Source organism: Pogoniulus pusillus, chromosome 9 (assembly GCF_015220805.1).
Source record: "Pogoniulus pusillus isolate bPogPus1 chromosome 9, bPogPus1.pri, whole genome shotgun sequence".
Classification (NCBI taxonomy): domain Eukaryota; kingdom Metazoa; phylum Chordata; class Aves; order Piciformes; family Lybiidae; genus Pogoniulus; species Pogoniulus pusillus.
In genome coordinates, this window is record NC_087272.1 from 19233136 (window position 1) to 19251552 (window position 18417).

The 18417-nt window shown below is 41.3% G+C and overlaps 1 protein-coding gene across 3 annotated transcripts; it reads right to left on the minus strand.

The window, feature by feature from the left end:
• Window positions 1-7530: 7530 nt before the first annotated feature.
• Window positions 7531-15906, minus strand: NPY1R (neuropeptide Y receptor Y1). 3 transcript variants are annotated; one of them, XM_064148756.1, is made up of 4 exons: window positions 15389-15906; window positions 12881-13036; window positions 11903-12733; window positions 7531-11797 (listed from the first exon to the last, which is right to left on the minus strand). In XM_064148756.1, the coding sequence occupies exons 3-4, from the start codon at window positions 12644-12646 to the stop codon at window positions 11339-11341; spliced, it is 1203 nt and encodes a 400-aa protein (XP_064004826.1). In that variant the 5' UTR covers window positions 12647-12733; window positions 12881-13036; window positions 15389-15906; the 3' UTR covers window positions 7531-11338. The 3 variants fall into 3 exon arrangements, with proteins under 3 accessions (XP_064004826.1, XP_064004824.1, XP_064004823.1); XM_064148754.1 differs by lacking the exon at window positions 12881-13036; XM_064148753.1 differs by lacking the exons at window positions 12881-13036; window positions 15389-15906 and adding an exon at window positions 13068-13233.
• Between the last annotated feature and the right edge of the window lie 2511 nt (window positions 15907-18417).

Consider the following 18417-nt stretch of genomic DNA (forward strand, 5'->3'; position numbering starts at 1 on the left):
TGGAGAGGAGGAGTGGTTTAAGAAGCCATGTGAAAATACACCTTGCAAGCAGAGAGTTTTTGTTTGGGATGGCATGGGGTTTTTTTCTGTTTTGGTTTTAGTTTGGCTTTGGGTGTTTTTTGTTTGGTTGGTTTTGTTTTTTTTTCTTGCCTAGCTGCAATCATAAGCATTGCACAACCAGTGCTGCATTTTCAAGAAAGCTGTTTAAGAAATCAAATGGCACTATCTTGTGTCACATCAATTTTCAGTAAAAATGTATGAATAACACTTGGGTCTTTTTTATGTAGCAAGTAGTATTGCATATATAGTCACTAGAAACACATCTTCATCTCTGGCTTAAAAAAAAACATATACCAAGTTAGAAATTATATTAAAGCAATCAGAACTCTTTCAAATCCAGCTGAGTTTAGAGTTGCAGAAGAATAATTTGAGCTGTCAGCACCTTCACTGACAAGTTCTAAAGAACTAAGCTAAACTGGATTTTACTATCCAAGCAAATGCAAGATTTATTTCAAAAAAACCCAAACCAGCAAATATCCAAAGCACAAACTTTGACAAGCATGAGTTCATAGCTTGGCCTAGAAACTGATCATTATCATGTTTCCTACCATAGCTTGTTCTAAATAACAAGATTAATAACATTTAGATTTGTTATCCCTATGTCCTGTATCTGTTCCTTGGCCTGCTGCGTTTGCCTCAGCTCTCCCCACGTATTCCCATGCAAACTTGGTTGTGGTCTGTAACTCTTGGACCTCACGGTCCACTTCCTATGTTGCCCTGCCTGGATCAGATATGAGTGTAGTCATTGCCCAGATAATGCTGTCAGAAAGGTGCTGCCAAACATAGCGGGCAAGAGGGAGATTTCTATTCTTTTTCTTACTCTGGCAGGCATTGATAAAAACTACTTTACCTGCACAGCTCCCAGTCTTCCCTGAACTTGTAAGAGTACAGCTGTACTAAGTTACTTTTATATACAGTACTTTTCTAACAGTGCACATATAAATCAAATATCATTTAACAGGTCTAAGAGCTTATTATACCAAATTTGGACATCAGAGTTAAGTAAGTGGTAATACTTCTGTATGAGATGTTACCTGGACCTTTCTTAATGGACTAGTAGAAACAACACATCATTTAATGGGAAACATTTACAAAGTTAAATGGCTTTTTCAGAGTCCAGAGCCTTTGAAGAGACTAGTGAAATCAGGTTGTGTTTTTCAAGATGTCTAAAGAATTTACCCTCAAGAACATTTTGTCTGCAGAAAGCTAACAGTAACTAGACCAGAGTAAATAAGATTGCAGTAAGATATGTTTTGGAAACACACAATAATTCATACCCTGGAGATAAAACAGCGTCTCTGAGAGCTTTAGTTGAAGAGAGAATATTTTTTACTCTGTGAATAAATTCCTCATGCTGTCATTCACAGAATGATTGATGTCAGCAGGGAGATCACCTAATCCAATGCCACCCTGCTCAAGGAGGACCACCTAGAGTCAGTTGGCCAGGATCATGTTTGGAACTCCAGGAATGGAAACTCTACAACCTTTCTGGGCAGCCAGTGCCAGTGTTCCCTCATCCTCACTGTAAAAAAGTGTTTCCTGACATTCAGAGGGAATCTCCTGTGTTTCAGACCCATTGCCTCTGATCTTTTCACTGGGCACTGCATACTTAGCCAACCAATACCATCTTCTGGGCTGTATTAAAGAGGGCTTGGCTAATAGGTCGAGTGAGGTTCTCCTTCCCCTCTGCTCTGCCCTGGTGAGGCACATCTGGAGTAGTGTGTCCAGTTCTGGGCTCCCCAGTTCAAGAGGGACATACAATTGCTTGAGAAAGTCCAGCGCAGAGCTACAAAGATGATTAAGGGAATGGAACATCTCTCTTATGAGGAGAGACTGAGGGAGCTGGGGCTCTTTAGCTTGGAGGAGACTGAGAGGTGACCTCATCAGTGTTTATAAATATGTAAAGGGTGAGTGCCAGGAGGCTGGAGCCAGGCTCTTCTCAGTGATGCCCAATGACAGGACAAGGGGCAATGGGTGGCTGTTGAGACATAGGAAGTTTCACGGAAACATGAGGAGGAATTTTTTCACCGTGAGGGTGACAGAGCACTGGAACAGGCTGCCCAGAGGGGTTGTGGAGTTTCTCTCTCTAGAGATATTCAAAACCCACCTGGACACGTTCCTGTGTGATCTGGTGTAGGAGATCCTGCTCTGGCAGGGGGTTGGACTGGGTGAGCTTCTGAGGTCCCTTCTGGCCCTTGGCAATCTGTGCTTCTGTAATTCTGTAACACAGAAGAGCTCCATGCAATGCAATTGGTCTCACATAAAAGACTGCACCTCCTCATCTTCCTCTTCTGCCCTTCCTAATGGGTCTGTATCCCTCCATCCCACTTCAGTCATGGGAGTCATGCCACCACATCATCCTAATCCCAACAAGATCACAGCACTGCAATCACACACAGATCTCTGTTTATTGCTATTACTTTACATGATGCACACATTAGTATACAGACACTTTAGAGAGGCACTCTGGTGTGCAGACTCCCCAGAAAGAGCCTGGAATTTTTTATCAAATGTTACCAGTTTTTCTTGTAGGCACTTCATTGCTTACCTTCAACTGCTTGAGGTAACCCATTTTAAGATTCATTTTGTTGGGTTTGTCTTTGCCTTCATTCACACCACCATTCACACTTTGCTTGTCAGCCCTGTCCATCACTCCTTCATGGGCTGCTTGTAATGCTCTTTATCTCACATCGCTCCCAGTTTAAAGACCTTTTTACCAGGTCAGCCATCCTGCTGGCAAAGATACTTTTCCCTCAGTGAGGTGGATTCCAAGGAGATGCTGTTCTTCAGACAGATTCTCCTGGCCACAGAAACAAAGACCCTGTAGCAAACACCAGCTGCACAGCCCAGATTGGTTTGTTCCTGTGAGAAACATGCCCTGAATGTATGAACTGCTAAAGATTTAAAGCTTTTTAACAAGAATGCAAAATTCACTTGAAGCCAGAATTTTAAAATGCATCTTTAAGTGATATTAAACACATATTCTCAAATATACTTCAGATGATAAAACCTGTAACATGTATGTGCTGCTTAAAAGAATTAAATTAATGACCACATGCTCATCTTATCCTTCAAAACACTTTGGTAAATCTGAGAGGTCTAAAAAATTATCAAGGAATTAAAAAAACCCAAGAAAAATGACAACAGTCAACTAAGGTATATAATTTCCTTAAGGAATATCAGGGTTACATGTTCAGCATACTATCCTGATTCCAGGTAATGTAAAATCTGCAGGCCTAATCAATGAGCCTGACAGCCTTGAGAGACCAGGCTCATTTACCTGCCTCATCATCACCATAATCTTCTGAACACTGTCAACTAAGTTACAGCACCTTTCTACTAATACAAGAGAGAGCAGACATGGGCTTTACAGTTTCATGAAGTCTGTGAGCTATCTGAATAAATAATTTCCACCATAACAAGCACTAAAATTTGGGTTCAAGTTTCCTTATGTTGACTTAAAAATGCCCTTACCTAATTCTCACAGCCACTCTCTGCAGTGGTTATATTCTGGCGTTGCTGCTGTGGGAGCACCATAACCAGGTAAATCCACAGCTTTTGCTGCAGGCTAAGACTCCTGGAGTGATTTTTAAATGTAAACTATCCAGTCCAGCTGTTAATGATATTTCTTTGACAAACTAAAAATAAAATTAAGAAGGAAGGAAGGAAGGAAGGAAGGAAGGAAGGAAGGAAGGAAGGAAGGAAGGGAGGGAGGGAGGGAGGGAGGGAGGGAGGGAGGGAGGGAGGGAGGGAGGGAGGGAGGGAGGGAGGGAGGGAGGGAGGGAGGGAGGGAGGGAGGGAGGGAGGGAGGGAGGGAGGGAGGGAAGGAAAGGAAGGCAGGCAGGCTGTAGAAATAATAGTAAACTAAGCCCACACATTTAGCAGTGGAAATCTGTATATATGTATACCTATGATGAGCCAAAACTACATTCAGAATTGCTAGAGACCTCTTCAATTTCTTGTGAAGCAAGAAGCAAATAGGTTTAAATCAGTAAGCCAAACAACTTGGCAGACACATTTAACCATCATCTATGCCAAGAAAATACATCAGAACCTAAAAGGATATCCTTACCATAAGTACAAAGTACAAGCCAAAGCTGACTTTCTAGTATGTTACTCAAGACAGACTTGGACAATTTTGGACTTTCATCTCTGCTGAGTCTACATAGATAGAAAAATGTCACTTCTTATGCCCTGCTGCCCTCTCAATGAAGCAGATATTCAGATATGTATCACACCTTGGTGTCACTTGAAACAAGTAACTTACCTTGAAGTCAATGGGAGGTTTTTCATTGACCTGGCAGTGGTTTAGATTAGCCTTTAAGGGTCTTAGTTCAGCACCTGTCTAATTATAAACACATGAACATGGTGAATGACATCAAGGGGGCTACCCCTGTCCCCAAAATGTTAAGAACTCAAGGTTTAGTTGAAAAGCCTCAGATGGCAGTCATAATAATTTTTTTAAAGGTCAGAAAAGATGATCCAGTCCTACCTATTAAATCTCTTAATATACAATGCATACTGGTCTTAACAAGAAAGAACACTTTAAGTTTACTACAAACCCAAGAAAATTATAGGCAATGATGAGGGCCATAGGTAAGGACACAGTTGTGTTACCCAGTGTTCCCTATTAGCTGGATGCCTCTGGAGGCTGATCATCAAGAGGAAACACTAGACTAAGCTGACAGATTACATGAATTAAAATTATAACAAAAAGCTTTAAATGAAAATACCTGAATAACACTATGCAACAGATACATTTTCTAGTTCTCTCCCTCCTGAAACATGATCATATTGCCAGTCATATCTCAACAAATTCTATAAGGCCTTTCACCCATGTGTTTAAGCATACATTGAATAGGATCTTTCAAGAACATCTTCTCACAGAGAGCTTTTATTAAGAAACAATAGAAATAGCATAATAAAAATATCATAGGGGAAAAAATGTTCAAAGTGAAAAACAGCAGCACAATACCAATGTGAGCACAAAACAATAAAGACAAGGAGAGTTTTGTTTATCAGGTTACTTCTTCTGCCATAAATAAATAGTCTTCATGTTGTTCAGAAGTGAAAGCAAATGGACTCGTGTGCTGTGGGTGAGTGGGTGTGATGAAAAGCTGTTATTTTTCAGTTGTGCCAAAAACATTTTGTTTCCTTCATCTTAAAAAGCAACCTAGATTAATCTAAGGTGAAGAATCTTAAAATACATTTTCAGAAAGATTTATAAAGATCCATATCCCTTTGATGATCACAGGAGCAGAGAATCTATTTATCACTTGTGCTTTTTTAACCACCACTTTGCCCAAAGGACCATTTACATGTCAATCTGTTGACCCCAACAATAAACAAATGCTTGAGTCTCTCTTTGTGTCTTTTGCTGTATGACAGAATGCATTGAGGCTTAATCTAGATATCTTGGGGGGTTGCTATTTTCCAAACTTTGATTATCTGTTTCCCTGTGTATCTGAAATTTTGTGTAATCTGTGGGAAGTTGGTTAGCCATATAGAGCCTTTCCTATGCAACCATCTCAAACTTATTTGCATCCAGTGCAAATTTCTTGCTGCTAAGACTGATCTACGTCAGATAACCAGATCATCAACCCAGCTCTTCAGAAAACATAAGTCACTGTGTGTTGTCAGTTTTGCTGCAATGAGCCAGGTGTTCTGTATGGATATAATTCCTACACAGGCTTTGTAAATGATGTGCTTCTCTGGAGTGCAAATTTTGAGCAACTTGCCTACCAGAAACTTGCAGGAAGATAATTTTAATGGGAAAAAACTACTTAGAGCACTGTCCTGAATAGAGCTGAGTGTTAGCATGTACTTGGGCACTTTACAAAATCAGAGTAGAAATTCCTATGACTTCCTCAGAAACAAACTGCCAAGTATGAAGTGAGAGTGGAAGCACTACTGAATATAGAAGGGATGCAGTAGTCGGCCTAGTGATGGCCCTGGAAGCTGGCTGTCCCTTAGCAGCCTCTATAAGTGATGGAGAGAAAGCCATTTGGGCAATGTGTAGCACCTGGAGTAGAGAAGGTGTGACTGCCCTGGGTTGCCACTGTAATAAGCTAGAAAAACCACCATCCTCCAGATGAAGTTAGTCTTTGGGAATGTTCTCCCTAATCTTTGAAATATCAACTTCAATTAGCCCATTCACACTGTTTAGTGTGGACAACATATTAAATAGAAGTTATGTCTAGCCAAAGGTTAATTAAAGTGTAAGAGACTAAAGCTGATCAATTATTTTTCCTCTTACATGTTAAATTCTGCCACATACAGATGACAGAAAAAAAGCACTTTAGTAGTGACTTGGGTATTTAGTAATGACTCTGGGAGGCAGATAGCACACATTAAATACCACAGTAATGAAGAGTATACAGTAGAGCTTGGAGTTGTAAATAGCCTTTAGCTGAGACACAGCTGTCAACAAAACTTAACATTTGGTTGCAATTATTCTTTCTCTACTCTTTCTACTCAGCTGAATCAATTAATTATATTGCAGAACAGAAGTGCTGTTTAAGCTCACATTTCCTACTGCTGTGTATGTTTTAAAAATAAAAGCAGGAATATAGCTTCTTTATGGTCTTTATTCTCTATACACTGGTAAATACTTTGATCCAAGAAATTAGCACTAGGTCTGAGCAAAAGCCTTAAACTGAAACACTGTCAGGCACTAGGCTCCAGAAAAAAAACTATATGCCACTAATTTATTTCTATAATAAGCTAACTTCAAAACCTGGTTTCAAGGAAAGAGTGTGCACTGCCAGCCAGGCCAGCACCTTTGAAGAGCATCTTGACAAATTACTAACTTTAAGCAAATTCTCCAGTTTCCCTGCTCTCAGAACATTTTCCTGAGGCCAGAAAAAGAATTTGATGAAAAAGCCTGGATTTAAATATACACTGATTTAGAATCTGAATATAACAGCTAGTACTGTACTGCAAGACAGCAGAGTCAGAATATATGAATCCTTCACACCTACATCAGTAATGATGTGCAGTCAGTATCTGATCAAGTGACCTGAGGAGTCCTGTCACGTTAATTCCATTTCCTGGTTTAATCTGATTTAAATCCTGGGTGGGAGAGGGAGAAGAAAAAGAAAAAAAAGTTGATTTTGAATATTTTTTTTTTCATGGCCATTTTTTCCTAGCATACCTAAAAGCAAGCATTGTTAATTAACTAATTGTTTTCTCTTTTCAAATAATACTTTTTTGTAAATAATTTTAATATTTTTTTTAAAAGAATAGTTATCTCTTAAAATGAAGGCATAAAAGTTGCAGATTATTGTGCATAGTGACAGCAGCACAACCAATAGATATGTGGAAAAAAGCAGCATGGGAATACAGAAGTAAATTTTAAGGTAACATACCTTATTGGTATGTTGTCTGGTATGGTGTATTTAGATTGTGCAGAACTCTTAAATGTCTCTGATGTATAAAAGTGACTTGGAAGATGATAAAATAACTGAGAAATGAAGCATATATTAATGTTTATTAAATAGTTGTTTTTTTCATGTAAGGCTATTAAAGTTACAATTTTCATTGAAAGTTGTGTATTTCACATGAAATGCACTGCAAGATAAACGGCAAATACATTATAGATGCATCAGTGTTCTGTTTTCCTGCCAGTAAAACTTGCCTACCATTCTGAAAGAATATGAGGGATCTTTAGAGTTTTGAGATACAAACCAACATATACTGAGGCATGAGCAGTTTGACAAAACACCACATAGGATAAACAAATATCAAACCAGAATGACTGAAAAATGATAAACATGAAGCTCAACAGCTCATCCTGCAAAGAAGTTTAGAATTTAGAAGGTGAGAAGCCATGCTGGAGCTCAAAAGTCAAAAAAGAGGATTAATCTTGTAGCTATGTGTCTGGTTTGTCTGGAAGAAAGTTAATTTTCTTCCTAGCAGCTAGTATAGTGCTGAGTCTTATATTTGAGAATAATGTTGATGACACACCAATGTTTAGTTGTTGCTAAGTAGTATTCATACTAAGTCAAGGGCTTTTCATCTCCTCATATCACCCTGCCAGTGGAGGCTGAAGACGCAGAGGGAACTAGGAGAGGACGCACCCAGCACAGCTGACTCAAAGGAGCCAAAGGGCACCATATGACATCATGCTCAGTAAGCAAACTGGGGGGGAAGCTTTGGCCAGGAAGGGCAGATTGTTGCTTGGGATCGTCTGAGCATTGGTCAGTAGGTGGTGAGCAATTACACTGTGCATTACTTGCCTTTTCTTGAGATTTATTTCTCTCTCTTTTTGCTGTATTCATTATTATTATTGTTGTTGTTGCTATTATTATTTTAGTTATTAACCTGTTCTTATCTGAGCTGATGAGATTTGCTTTTTCTATTGTTGTTTTTTAATTCTCCTCTCCATCCTACTGTTGAGGGAGTGAGCAAGGGGCCACATGGTGCTTAGTTGCTTCTGAGATTAAACCACATCACCAGATGTCAGGTGGGGAAAGTCTCCAGCAGCTTTTGAGAACTCCAATGTGAATTCACGAAAGCAAAGACAAAACTACTGCTCTCAATAGATCTCATCTACACCCCACAGATGTCAGGTCTGCACCTCAGAGAGACTACTCTTGTCTTTGTCCTCATAAGAAATCTTCAGAAGAGCAATGATTTTGCTTATGAAATTCTCCAAATACATTTTCCTGCTGAACACTCTTTACACTGTGTTCATTTCCAATCATTTCAGGCAGCATCTCCTGTGCTGTTTGTATGGCAATGTGCCAAACTGCATCTCCAGCAGAGGCTCAAAAGGTTTCTTGCAGGGAAGTGAGGAAACATCTAAGTGAATCCCGATCATAGGGCAGCAGTGCAGCAGCAAAATGGCTCCTGGGCCAAAGGAATGCTCTTACTTATACTACACCTTGTTTGTCAGATATTGGTAGGCAAAAAAACCACCTGACATGCATTCTTAGGGGATATTATGAGACAGTACCATATGTGCTGAATGATCTGAGGCCATACCTGAAGTAGGAGAAAAGCTGAAAAGGAGTAATTATGCTCCAATCCCAGCGGAGACCTCCAAATCTTAGGACACATCAGCTTTAGGTCTCTGCACCAGAAGTCTCCTCTGAAGCTGCTCCAACACCTACTCTGTATAAACACCAGATGTAGCTTGAGCAAAATTTTCTAGGAAACTAACTGGAAAAGTCATCAAATAATTTTGTTTTTTTCTTCCACTGGGAAGAAGATAAATTAAAGAATGGGGGAAAAAATAAAATTCATTGTGTATTTTTTTTCTGATGGGAAAAAAAACACTGTAAGATTCTTAATAGAAAAAACCATGGCTGGGCTTCTACATCATATCTCTGTGAAAATACACACTCCTTAGCATATGAACATTATCATAAAGTGACAGGGGGGTAATTTCAGGAGACTTGTCAAATTATTAGCAGCATGCTCCATAAAGAGTCACAAGAAAAGGTAAATCTCATAAAATTCAAAAGGGCAAAGCTCTGAGAGAAAATTATTACTTTTAATTTATTTTCTACATTCCTTTCTTCCCTCAGCCATAGAAACTTCCTTTTTAATTAAATTATCTGCCAGTAGAGAAACAGGTAGAATTATACTGCACAAAGACACATTGCTACTTTAATATTCTACACTGCTTATAAGACAGCACAAGGCAGTTTTTGACTTTTAAATACTGGCAAATGAAGTAATTTTCATTTCTTAGGCATTTATCCATGCCAGATTTAGAACATATTGAATTCCCCATCACATCCTGTGAACTTTTTGCTCAGAAATATATTGTATTAGATTTACCCTTATGCTACATTTACATTTAAATCCATTTTAAAGACTCTATTCTCTGCCAGAATAGTTTGAAGTGACCTCATTGAAAGAAAGTGGGATCTATGTTGTATTTTAAAAAGCCACTTATTCAAAAAAGCATTGGTTGTACAGCAAAGTACATGGAACCTCAGTTGTAGTTTCATTTATAGCAGTCAAGGTATGTGAGTTTCCCTCAGCTGAGGATCTAGTCATGTATATTTTGTGTAATTAGAGGATATATATTTCAAGCAGTATCACAGACAGCTCTATCATGAATATTTGTCAAATATCTCTGCACTTCAACCAGCTGTGGAAACTGAAAGATTGGAAGCTAAATGTACACCCAAACTATATCAATGTCTTCCTTTAAAATGTTGCAGATCTTGATTAAACCAGCCTTTTACCACTACATCTCAACACAAAGTATTATGAGGCTATACATAATTTACATAGATCAGCAGTAATTGTTATGAAAAGACTCAGATAGCTAAAGCTTTTTAAAAGAATACATATACACATATTCAGATCTGGTTTTCTCTGTCCCCTGTGAGGATGGAACTGTACCTTGTCAAGATAGTCAATAGTCCCATGTCCCTTTAGATATCTCATGTAGGTTTCAAGAATTTACATCATTCATAGGCTTGGGACAGACAGTACATTCCATCCCAGCAACACTAACTCTTTCAGTAACGGCAGATGAAAACGGTGTTTAGATCTTTTAAATTAAAAAGCCTGTATTGTTAAAATCAGCTATAATCGGTTGGGACTGAAAGCTCATTTGTGCTTTCATTTGCTGTGGTGAAACAGCAGAGTTATCCCATTATGCTCTGTAGAATTACTGTAGAGTTTTATGCTTGTAAATGAGAACAGAATTTATCTCTTAGTCCTGTCTTTGAACCTAAGTGATTGCATCCTGAATGGGCTCCATGAATGAAGCCAACTGCATGTCCCCATTTAACATATTCTACAGGTTTCATGGAATCATATTATGCATGCCTGCACTGATTTTACAGGATTTTAACATTCATATGAAGATGGATTAAAAAAGAAGAAAAGGATGGCCTCTTCCAATCAGATGTCCAAATTTTATGCTGGGATGGATGTCCTCGGTAGTGACAGCCTTCCTGGGGTTTATATTGTTTCTAAAGGTCTTACATGAACACTCCTGGTAACTACTTCTTTAAAAATAAATCAATAAATATATCTTTGTGCTAAAGTGCATAACTGTAAAAAGAAACAGAAAAAAAGACAGCCACCAATGAAAACCATAGGTAGTAGCATGTCCTGCTATGTCTGATAATAAGATTCAGATATAACTGCTGAGAGGCAAAAATGCACAGCATATAATTTCAAAGCGACAACAAAGTTCCTTGGGAAAAAGAATAAAACATTACCCATTTTGCACTTGTTATGTAATTGTGCTTGTCCTTGGACACATTTCAGCTGTGATCACACTTTCAGGTGTAGAATTTTTACTACTTCTTTATATTTTGTCATCATCATCACTATTAATTTTTTTAAATGCGACTGGGCTTGCCTGCTTTAAAGAGGTTTTTGAAACATCTGTGTGCATGGTGGACATGGCTATGGTCTCATAATCCTCCTCTCGGGAGCGGAAATTGCAAAAATGAAATAAAAACTGTAGGTCCCTCTGGAAGTTCTTATTAAGAAATCCATAGAAGATGGGGTTCACACAGGTAGAGATCATGGCAGTGAGGTGACAGATCAGGAACAAGAGATTGTGGCTGCAGGTAGTGACAGGCAGAATTTCATGATTCCAATCAAACACGATATTGAAGATGGTGAGAGGCAGCCAGCAGACTGCAAATGCGACCACTATTGAGATCAGCATGATGTTGATCCTTTTGGTTTCAGAGGATCTGTACTTATTGTCTCTCATCTTGTCCATCATGCTGTTCCTTTTTTTCAGTCGGATGTATATCTGCAGGAAATTCAACAAAGAGAAACATGTACAACCATCATGCTCGCAAGGATAAACAAACATCAGGCAGAATGAAGTACGTATCGCGAAAGGATTGCCTCTTACCTTCAAGTAGCAAATAAATATAAAACAAAGTGGTCCAAAGTACTGAATCACCAAAAGCGTCGTGGTGTAAGAAAGCCTGGCAGTGTCCAAGGGGAAAAGGTCCAAGCACACATATTTGTCCTTATATTCATCAAATGTTACGTTCCTGAAGGGTTCATCCGTTAGCACGTGGTAAATAAGGAAAGGCAAAGAAGAAGCTGTGGCTAAAATCCATATGGCAGCAATGCCCAGGTAGGCATGTCTATTGTTCGGCCTCCAGCCACGGGGATTGATGATTAGCTGATGGCGTTCAATAGCAATGAGGACCAAAGAAAAGACTGAGACAGTGATTGAGGCACATTGCACAAAAGGATTCAATTTGCACATAGCCTCCCCAAAAATCCAGTGGTCCATTAAAGTGTACACAAAAGTAAAGGGAAGACACATGATGGTCACTAGGAGATCAGAAAAGGACAGGTTGACAATGAGGATGTTGGTGACGTTGCGCATCTCCTTCTGCTTTAAAATAATGACAATCAAGGCCAGATTCCCAGAGACCCCCAGGATTATCACAGTCCCATAAGCCAAGGCCAGTGTGAAGACCATGGCCAAAGGCACATGGCAATCCTCATCTTCAAACTGCAAAATTTGGGAGCCTGTCTCAGAAAAATTCAGGGGACTGGAAATATTTCCCTGGGGGGCAAGGATAGAGGTATTCATGCTGTTTCCAGCCGCGGGCAGGACGTTCACGGCCGCCGCTGTCATCCAGGCCACTCCTGGAGCTCCAGACGCGCCCCTCGGCCCGTCACCTGGTTCTTGGCAGAGTCCGGTGGCACATCTCCCTCGCACAGCCTGGGGAGAAGGGAAGGACCAAGGCCGGTCACCTCCGGCAGCCCGCCCTCCCCGACACCGCCACGGCCGCCCCCGCCGCACGGAGCCGGGTCCCTTGGGGAAGCGGAGCCGGCCGGGCTCGCCTCCCCGCGGGAAGGCGTCACCCACCCTGCGGCCAGGGAAAGCACCGCCGGACGACGTCGGTGGCGGCGTCTGATCTGAGGCGGCAGCGGGGCTGCGGTCCGGGGAAGGAAGGCAGAAGGCAGGATCGGAACGCAGACCTGCAAGCGGGGGACGCGACCCCTTCCCGGCCCCTTCGCGCCACTACAAGACACACGACATTTCAGCGTCTCACCAGTGCACTCGAGGGTTGGGATCCACTTTGAACAAGTTTCATCTACAAAGGCCTCTTTCTCAAGCTGTTCTAAGCGGAGCTGTATCTAGTCGCTGCATAACGGGCGGGGGGGAACTCCATCTGACTAACTGAGGGGCGGAAAAATTACTCCAAAGATTGCTGCGTCCTTTTCTGCTTAATACATGCACTTGGTGTGAGGCAGCACTGGCACTGAATCAAAGGTGAATCAGGAGCTCTGAACCCCTCAGTCTCAGCTAGCAAGGGCTATACAGTAAATAAAGGACACAACAAGCTGAAAGATGAAAACCAGCGAAAATTAGACACTGCAGAAAATTTCTCTCCCTATGCAGTGAGGATGCTTAAATAGACATGCCTAAATAATCCCCGTTTCAGAAGGCCTTGGATTTTGAAATCAGAGAAAATCAGGCTTTTACCTTCAGGAAGGGAAGAGGGGCAAAAAAAAAAAAAAGTGAGGAAGCAAGCAAGCAAGAAGGGAAGACAGACAGACAGACAGACAGACAGACAGACATCAAAGCACAGGATCATAGGATGTTAGGGGTTGGAAGGGACCCAAAGAGATCATCGAGTCCAGCCCCCTGCCGGAGCAGGACAATACTAACACAGGTCAGAGAGGAACCGAACACATCGTTAGTCCAGCTCACCGTTACTGGCAGCCACACTGAATCTGGACCTTTCCCTCTGCACACTCTTCCATAAGCTAAATTTATCGCTCATTTAACCTTACACTATGGGAATGAAAGAACTGTCACTAAAATTCACACCACTGGGCTTCAGGCCTGACTCTGTATGACACTTATCACAAAAGCTGCAAAAGTATTGGCCACTAAAATGTGCTTCATTAAACGTTACCTTTGGATGGGTGAGGTTTTGGTCTTAAATGATACTTGATACAAATCTCAGTGCCATCTAAGTCTCCAGAGCAGAATCATCTTTGCCTGTTACTGGTGGCATTCTTTTTAACCAGCCATGTGTTGGGGATGTTAGCTGACACTGCCACCTCACTGGGGGATAGCCAGTGTGCCAGGACTAGGCTTGAAGCTTCAGCTTCTTCTGAGGGACAGCCAAAGGATGGCCATGCTATCACCATGTCTTCTTGCTAGCATCAAGAGCTCACTTCAGCTGGCTCTGCTAGCTCCTTATATAATCACCACATGGCTACATGAAACCACAACAGGCAACATAGCTCGCCTCTGAGTGACAATTTTCTGTCAAAGTAAACATCAGTGATTTCAGACAAAAGCCATCTGTGCTTGAGGTTTGGCTGCTTTGATTTTCCATCTAGCCAGGTATGCACCTGAGCATGTCACACTCATGTGGCCTCTTGACAGATCACTTCAGTCAGAGCCAGAAATGGGTCCTTTACCCAAAGGGTGATGTAGAAAGCTAGGACTCCTCGATTCTAACAGTATAAGTTTACCCTAGCCCAAACACCAATGTCTGGATTTAATCATGTTCTTCACTATCACTCATCACAAGGTAGACAGTCTAACCCTGGGACTTGACAGGACAACAGCAGAAGCAGAGTAGGTGAGAAGTTCCGTCCTGCAAGGAGACAAATAAGCAGTTTTTTTCACCAGCTGGAACCAAACTGTGTTCAGCAAAGAGGTGGCCTAGGTTTCTCTTGATTTTTCTTTTCCCTTAGCCAAGCTCTACTCTTGCATATTTCTTAGATATCAAACTCAAACCAAAAAACGCCAGTGGCCCTTCTTCTCTCACCTCTCCCCATAACAAAGATGCAACCTGAGAGTGCAGCTGGGAAAACATAGCATTACTGGCAAGTGCTAAGGTGCCCTTCCTCCCTGCCCACTTCTCAAAAATGGACCAGGCATCAGGAGGGGACGAAGCTGCATTTCCTGGACAGTTGCCCTGTTCCCTGTCCCCTACTCCACCAGCTCCCAAGCCATGAGGGAGACTCTCCTCATCCTAGGTGCTGGCATGCAGTGGGAAGAACCTGCAGCTCTGCAGACCCCTCTGGGTGACTGCACAGCCTCTGACACCACACATACCCTTACAATTCTCCAGGAGGGCTTTGGTCAAAAGTTTAGCACCGACAGAAAGGGTGAAGTAATGTGCTGTGAGGTGAAAGGAAATGCACTGGAAAACTATTCAGCTCTTCAAAAGGAAGAACGAAATGCTGTCAGCCCATGCTGATGGTTCACCCAGCCACCTGCAAGTCCAGCCCGGAGATTACCTTTCCCTGAGATTTTGTCATCTGCACTTAAGAGAGCAAGAGCAAATACCAATCTAACCAGCACACAACCACCCCCAGTCATTGGAAAGCAACCACTGGGGAAACTCACCTTGCAACTGCTCTGCCCGTCTTGATCTGTTCAGGGGCTGGCTCAGGAGGCTAGATGGAGAAGAAGGATTAGGGAAAGGGGATGGATCTTCTGATTTCCTCCAGCTGGAGATCCTAAAGATTGATGAAAAGGATGGAGACTTCCCCTTAAAGCTGAACTCCACCTTATCCCATTATCACATGATGGTGTTCTGCTGAGCAGGTCCTGAAAATCTCACTGCAACCACATCACATTTAAATTCCACATCTGGGGGTGGGTTGCCTAGTAATTCCGAAACAAATGCAATTAAATATTGAAACAAAAAGGAGCGGGGAGAGCGCGTAGAAAAGCTCAGGAAGCAAGACAGTTTCAAATCTGTCTGGCTGTTTCAGCATTTTGACTGCAAGCTATTGCCATCTTGTGGCCAAACTCAAGATGGGAATAGAAGCTTTGTCGGAAAGGGGACGAGATGATTTTAAGTATCAGGAACGAGTTACAAAGTTCCGGTTTATCGTTTTAAATCAGTACAGCTAGCGTCTGGTATATTTAAAGATGGGTACATTAAGAATTGTCAGATTTCTGTTCTTACTATTTTTTTTTTTTAGCCAAAAGCAATAAGAACCTATCTAAAAATCAATTAAGTCAATAATCGAACTTCAAAAACCCTCTGCACTGCAGCCTTTGTGGGCAATTTTTTTATTCATCTCAGCCAAGTGGTTCACCATCCTGAATGACCTGTGAAAAAAAGAAGGGGGTTTCTGCAGGTTCATGCAGAGCAGTGGTGTATTCCAAAGAGCTGGAAGGAAAATGACCTCCTGATAATAAAAAACAGATTTCCATAGTGAGATGCAGAACTGGAAAGGTGACAACAGCTGCCTGCCTGGGAAGTCTGTTTCTTTTGAAAACTCCAGTTTTGGGCAACCAGATATTTTCTTTAATGCATCTGACAGGAGTAGTTACGAAAACTGTTACAAGATATAGGAGAATAACTTACTATTTACTGAACAAATTCCTAAGAATCCAAACGGAAAAAAAAAAATTCTTCATTCACTCTTTTCATGACCCTCAACTACTTTGTTTTGTTACTCACAAAAAGCACTGCTGCAGAAGATCTACTTCAATGGGCATAAACCCTATCAAGTTTCGAAGTCTGAGAAAAGATACCCAGATAAACTTCAGTACCACTTTGAAAACGCTCTTACAGACCCTGCAGACTGTATTAGAAGATTAAATTTCTTGGAAAACAGAAGTGCCCTAACTCTTCTAATGCTCCAGAGTCAAGTGCAAGGAATTACATGTTCTTACAATTCTCACCTTCAGGCACACTCAGATGACAACACTGTTACACTGTGGATAACTCTCAAGCGAGGAACTATAATACTTATAGCTAAAAAAGTAGTTGTATGTAAGAACTTACTTTCACTCCCCAACAGGAGCCTCATGAGAGGGTCTTAGAATCCAGCACTGAGGTTGATGTTTACACTGTATTTCCAGGAGGTTGACTCAACTGCATTGTAACTGTAGTGCTTCATGTGAATAAGAAAAGTGCAGGCATACTTAAAGGTTACTATAAATCAGTAACTGGGGCACTGATGACATTTTAAAACAGCAACCAGAAGGTAAGCACAAGCTGTATATAATGCCTTGCAAGAACTTCAGTCACACTTGGGTCACTAACATTCACCAATCTTCAACGGGGCAGAGCAAAGGAGAGTACTCTCAGGCAGAGATCTAAGCTGAAGATTCTGTAAAGAACATACTTCTCTTTGAAGCAGTGACACTCTAGGATACGTTGAACTCAGGGCTCTCATTGCTATGGATGTAGATATCAATTTGCATTAACAATAAAAAAATAATTATTGTCCAATATAGAGATTTTAAAGAACATTAGCTGTATTGGTAGGCAGGCAAAAAAAGTCTTTTTCTATGCTAGGATGATCTTACTACTTCCCTTTAATACTCTTACCCATATAGGCAAGGTGGCTGTTTGAAAAATTAAAATAAAGATTATGTGCTGCAAATTTGTAGTACTCTGCCAGCAAGTATTCAGAGCAGAGACACATTTTAAAGGCAAGTTTAGAATAAGAGGCTTTGGTTTACATGACAAGATTCTGATAGTTGGGCAGGGCTACAGATGTGGCTGCTGTCAGAAGACACCAGGAGCTACCCCAGTGTTGGACAGGCCATTTTCAGACAACTGCAAAATGGAGGAGCCACCACTGTCCAAAGCTGAGCTCATAAGCTAATAGTGTTTCTGTGATAACATACCCAAGAAAAGGTAAAAAATGCTGTGTATCAGTTTTGAGAGAGAAGTAACAAAAATGTGAGAGAAACAGCTCTTCAGACATCAAGGTTAGTGAAAAAAAAAGAGGAGGAAGTATTCTTAGAGCTGGAGCAGATATTCCCCTGCAGCCTGTGATGAGAATATGGTTACATAAGTTGCTTCCCTGCAGCCCATGGAGGACTATGGTGGAACAGACATCTGTCGTGGTGGGCCTGAATAGGCCAAAATAGGCTTATACATGTCCTGGCCTGCCCAGACATGTTTTTCTGCTCTCCCTCCTTCTGCTATTGGGAGAAGCAACCACAAGAAAGAGGACAAAGAACCTGAGGCCATTGAGTCTAAGGACCCTGCCTTGCCCAGATTTGTTCTGCTGCTATTTACATCCTGTGCTGAACAGGGTACACACACTTGGCTTGTGCCTGGCCTATGTTTTTCCCATATTTGGGTAAAGTAAGCCTATGGTTTCACCTAATATGGTCAAGCTCAGCTGACTGCCATTCTGATTGCCTAATTTATGTCAAAAGACCCATTAGTCTTGAGCTGTATTGATAAAAAGAGATGAGCAGGTAACGCCAACGTGCTCTGCCATTGTATTTGCGCTTGCTGCTTGCTGCTGCCATTGTTCCTGCTTATCGTGCTCTCTGTTTCTGGAAGTGATCCTGCCATTGCCTTCTGCAGCATTATGCTTTGCTAAGCTGTAAGTTAGCTCTGCTGAACTGCCTGAAAACTGCCTGCTTTGAGTTTAGCAGGAACAGGCTCTAAATGC

Coding starts and splice junctions, on each gene's coding strand:
- NPY1R (XM_064148753.1), bottom strand. CDS start 13,109: ATGAAACTTGTTCAAAGTGGATCCCAACCCTCGAGTGCACTG. Junction 12,734..13,067: donor CCCAACCCTCGAGTGCACTG/GTGAGACGCTGA, acceptor CCTTCTCCCCAG/GCTGTGCGAGGGAGATGTGC. Junction 11,798..11,902: donor TATTTATTTGCTACTTGAAG/GTAAGAGGCAAT, acceptor AATTTCCTGCAG/ATATACATCCGACTGAAAAA.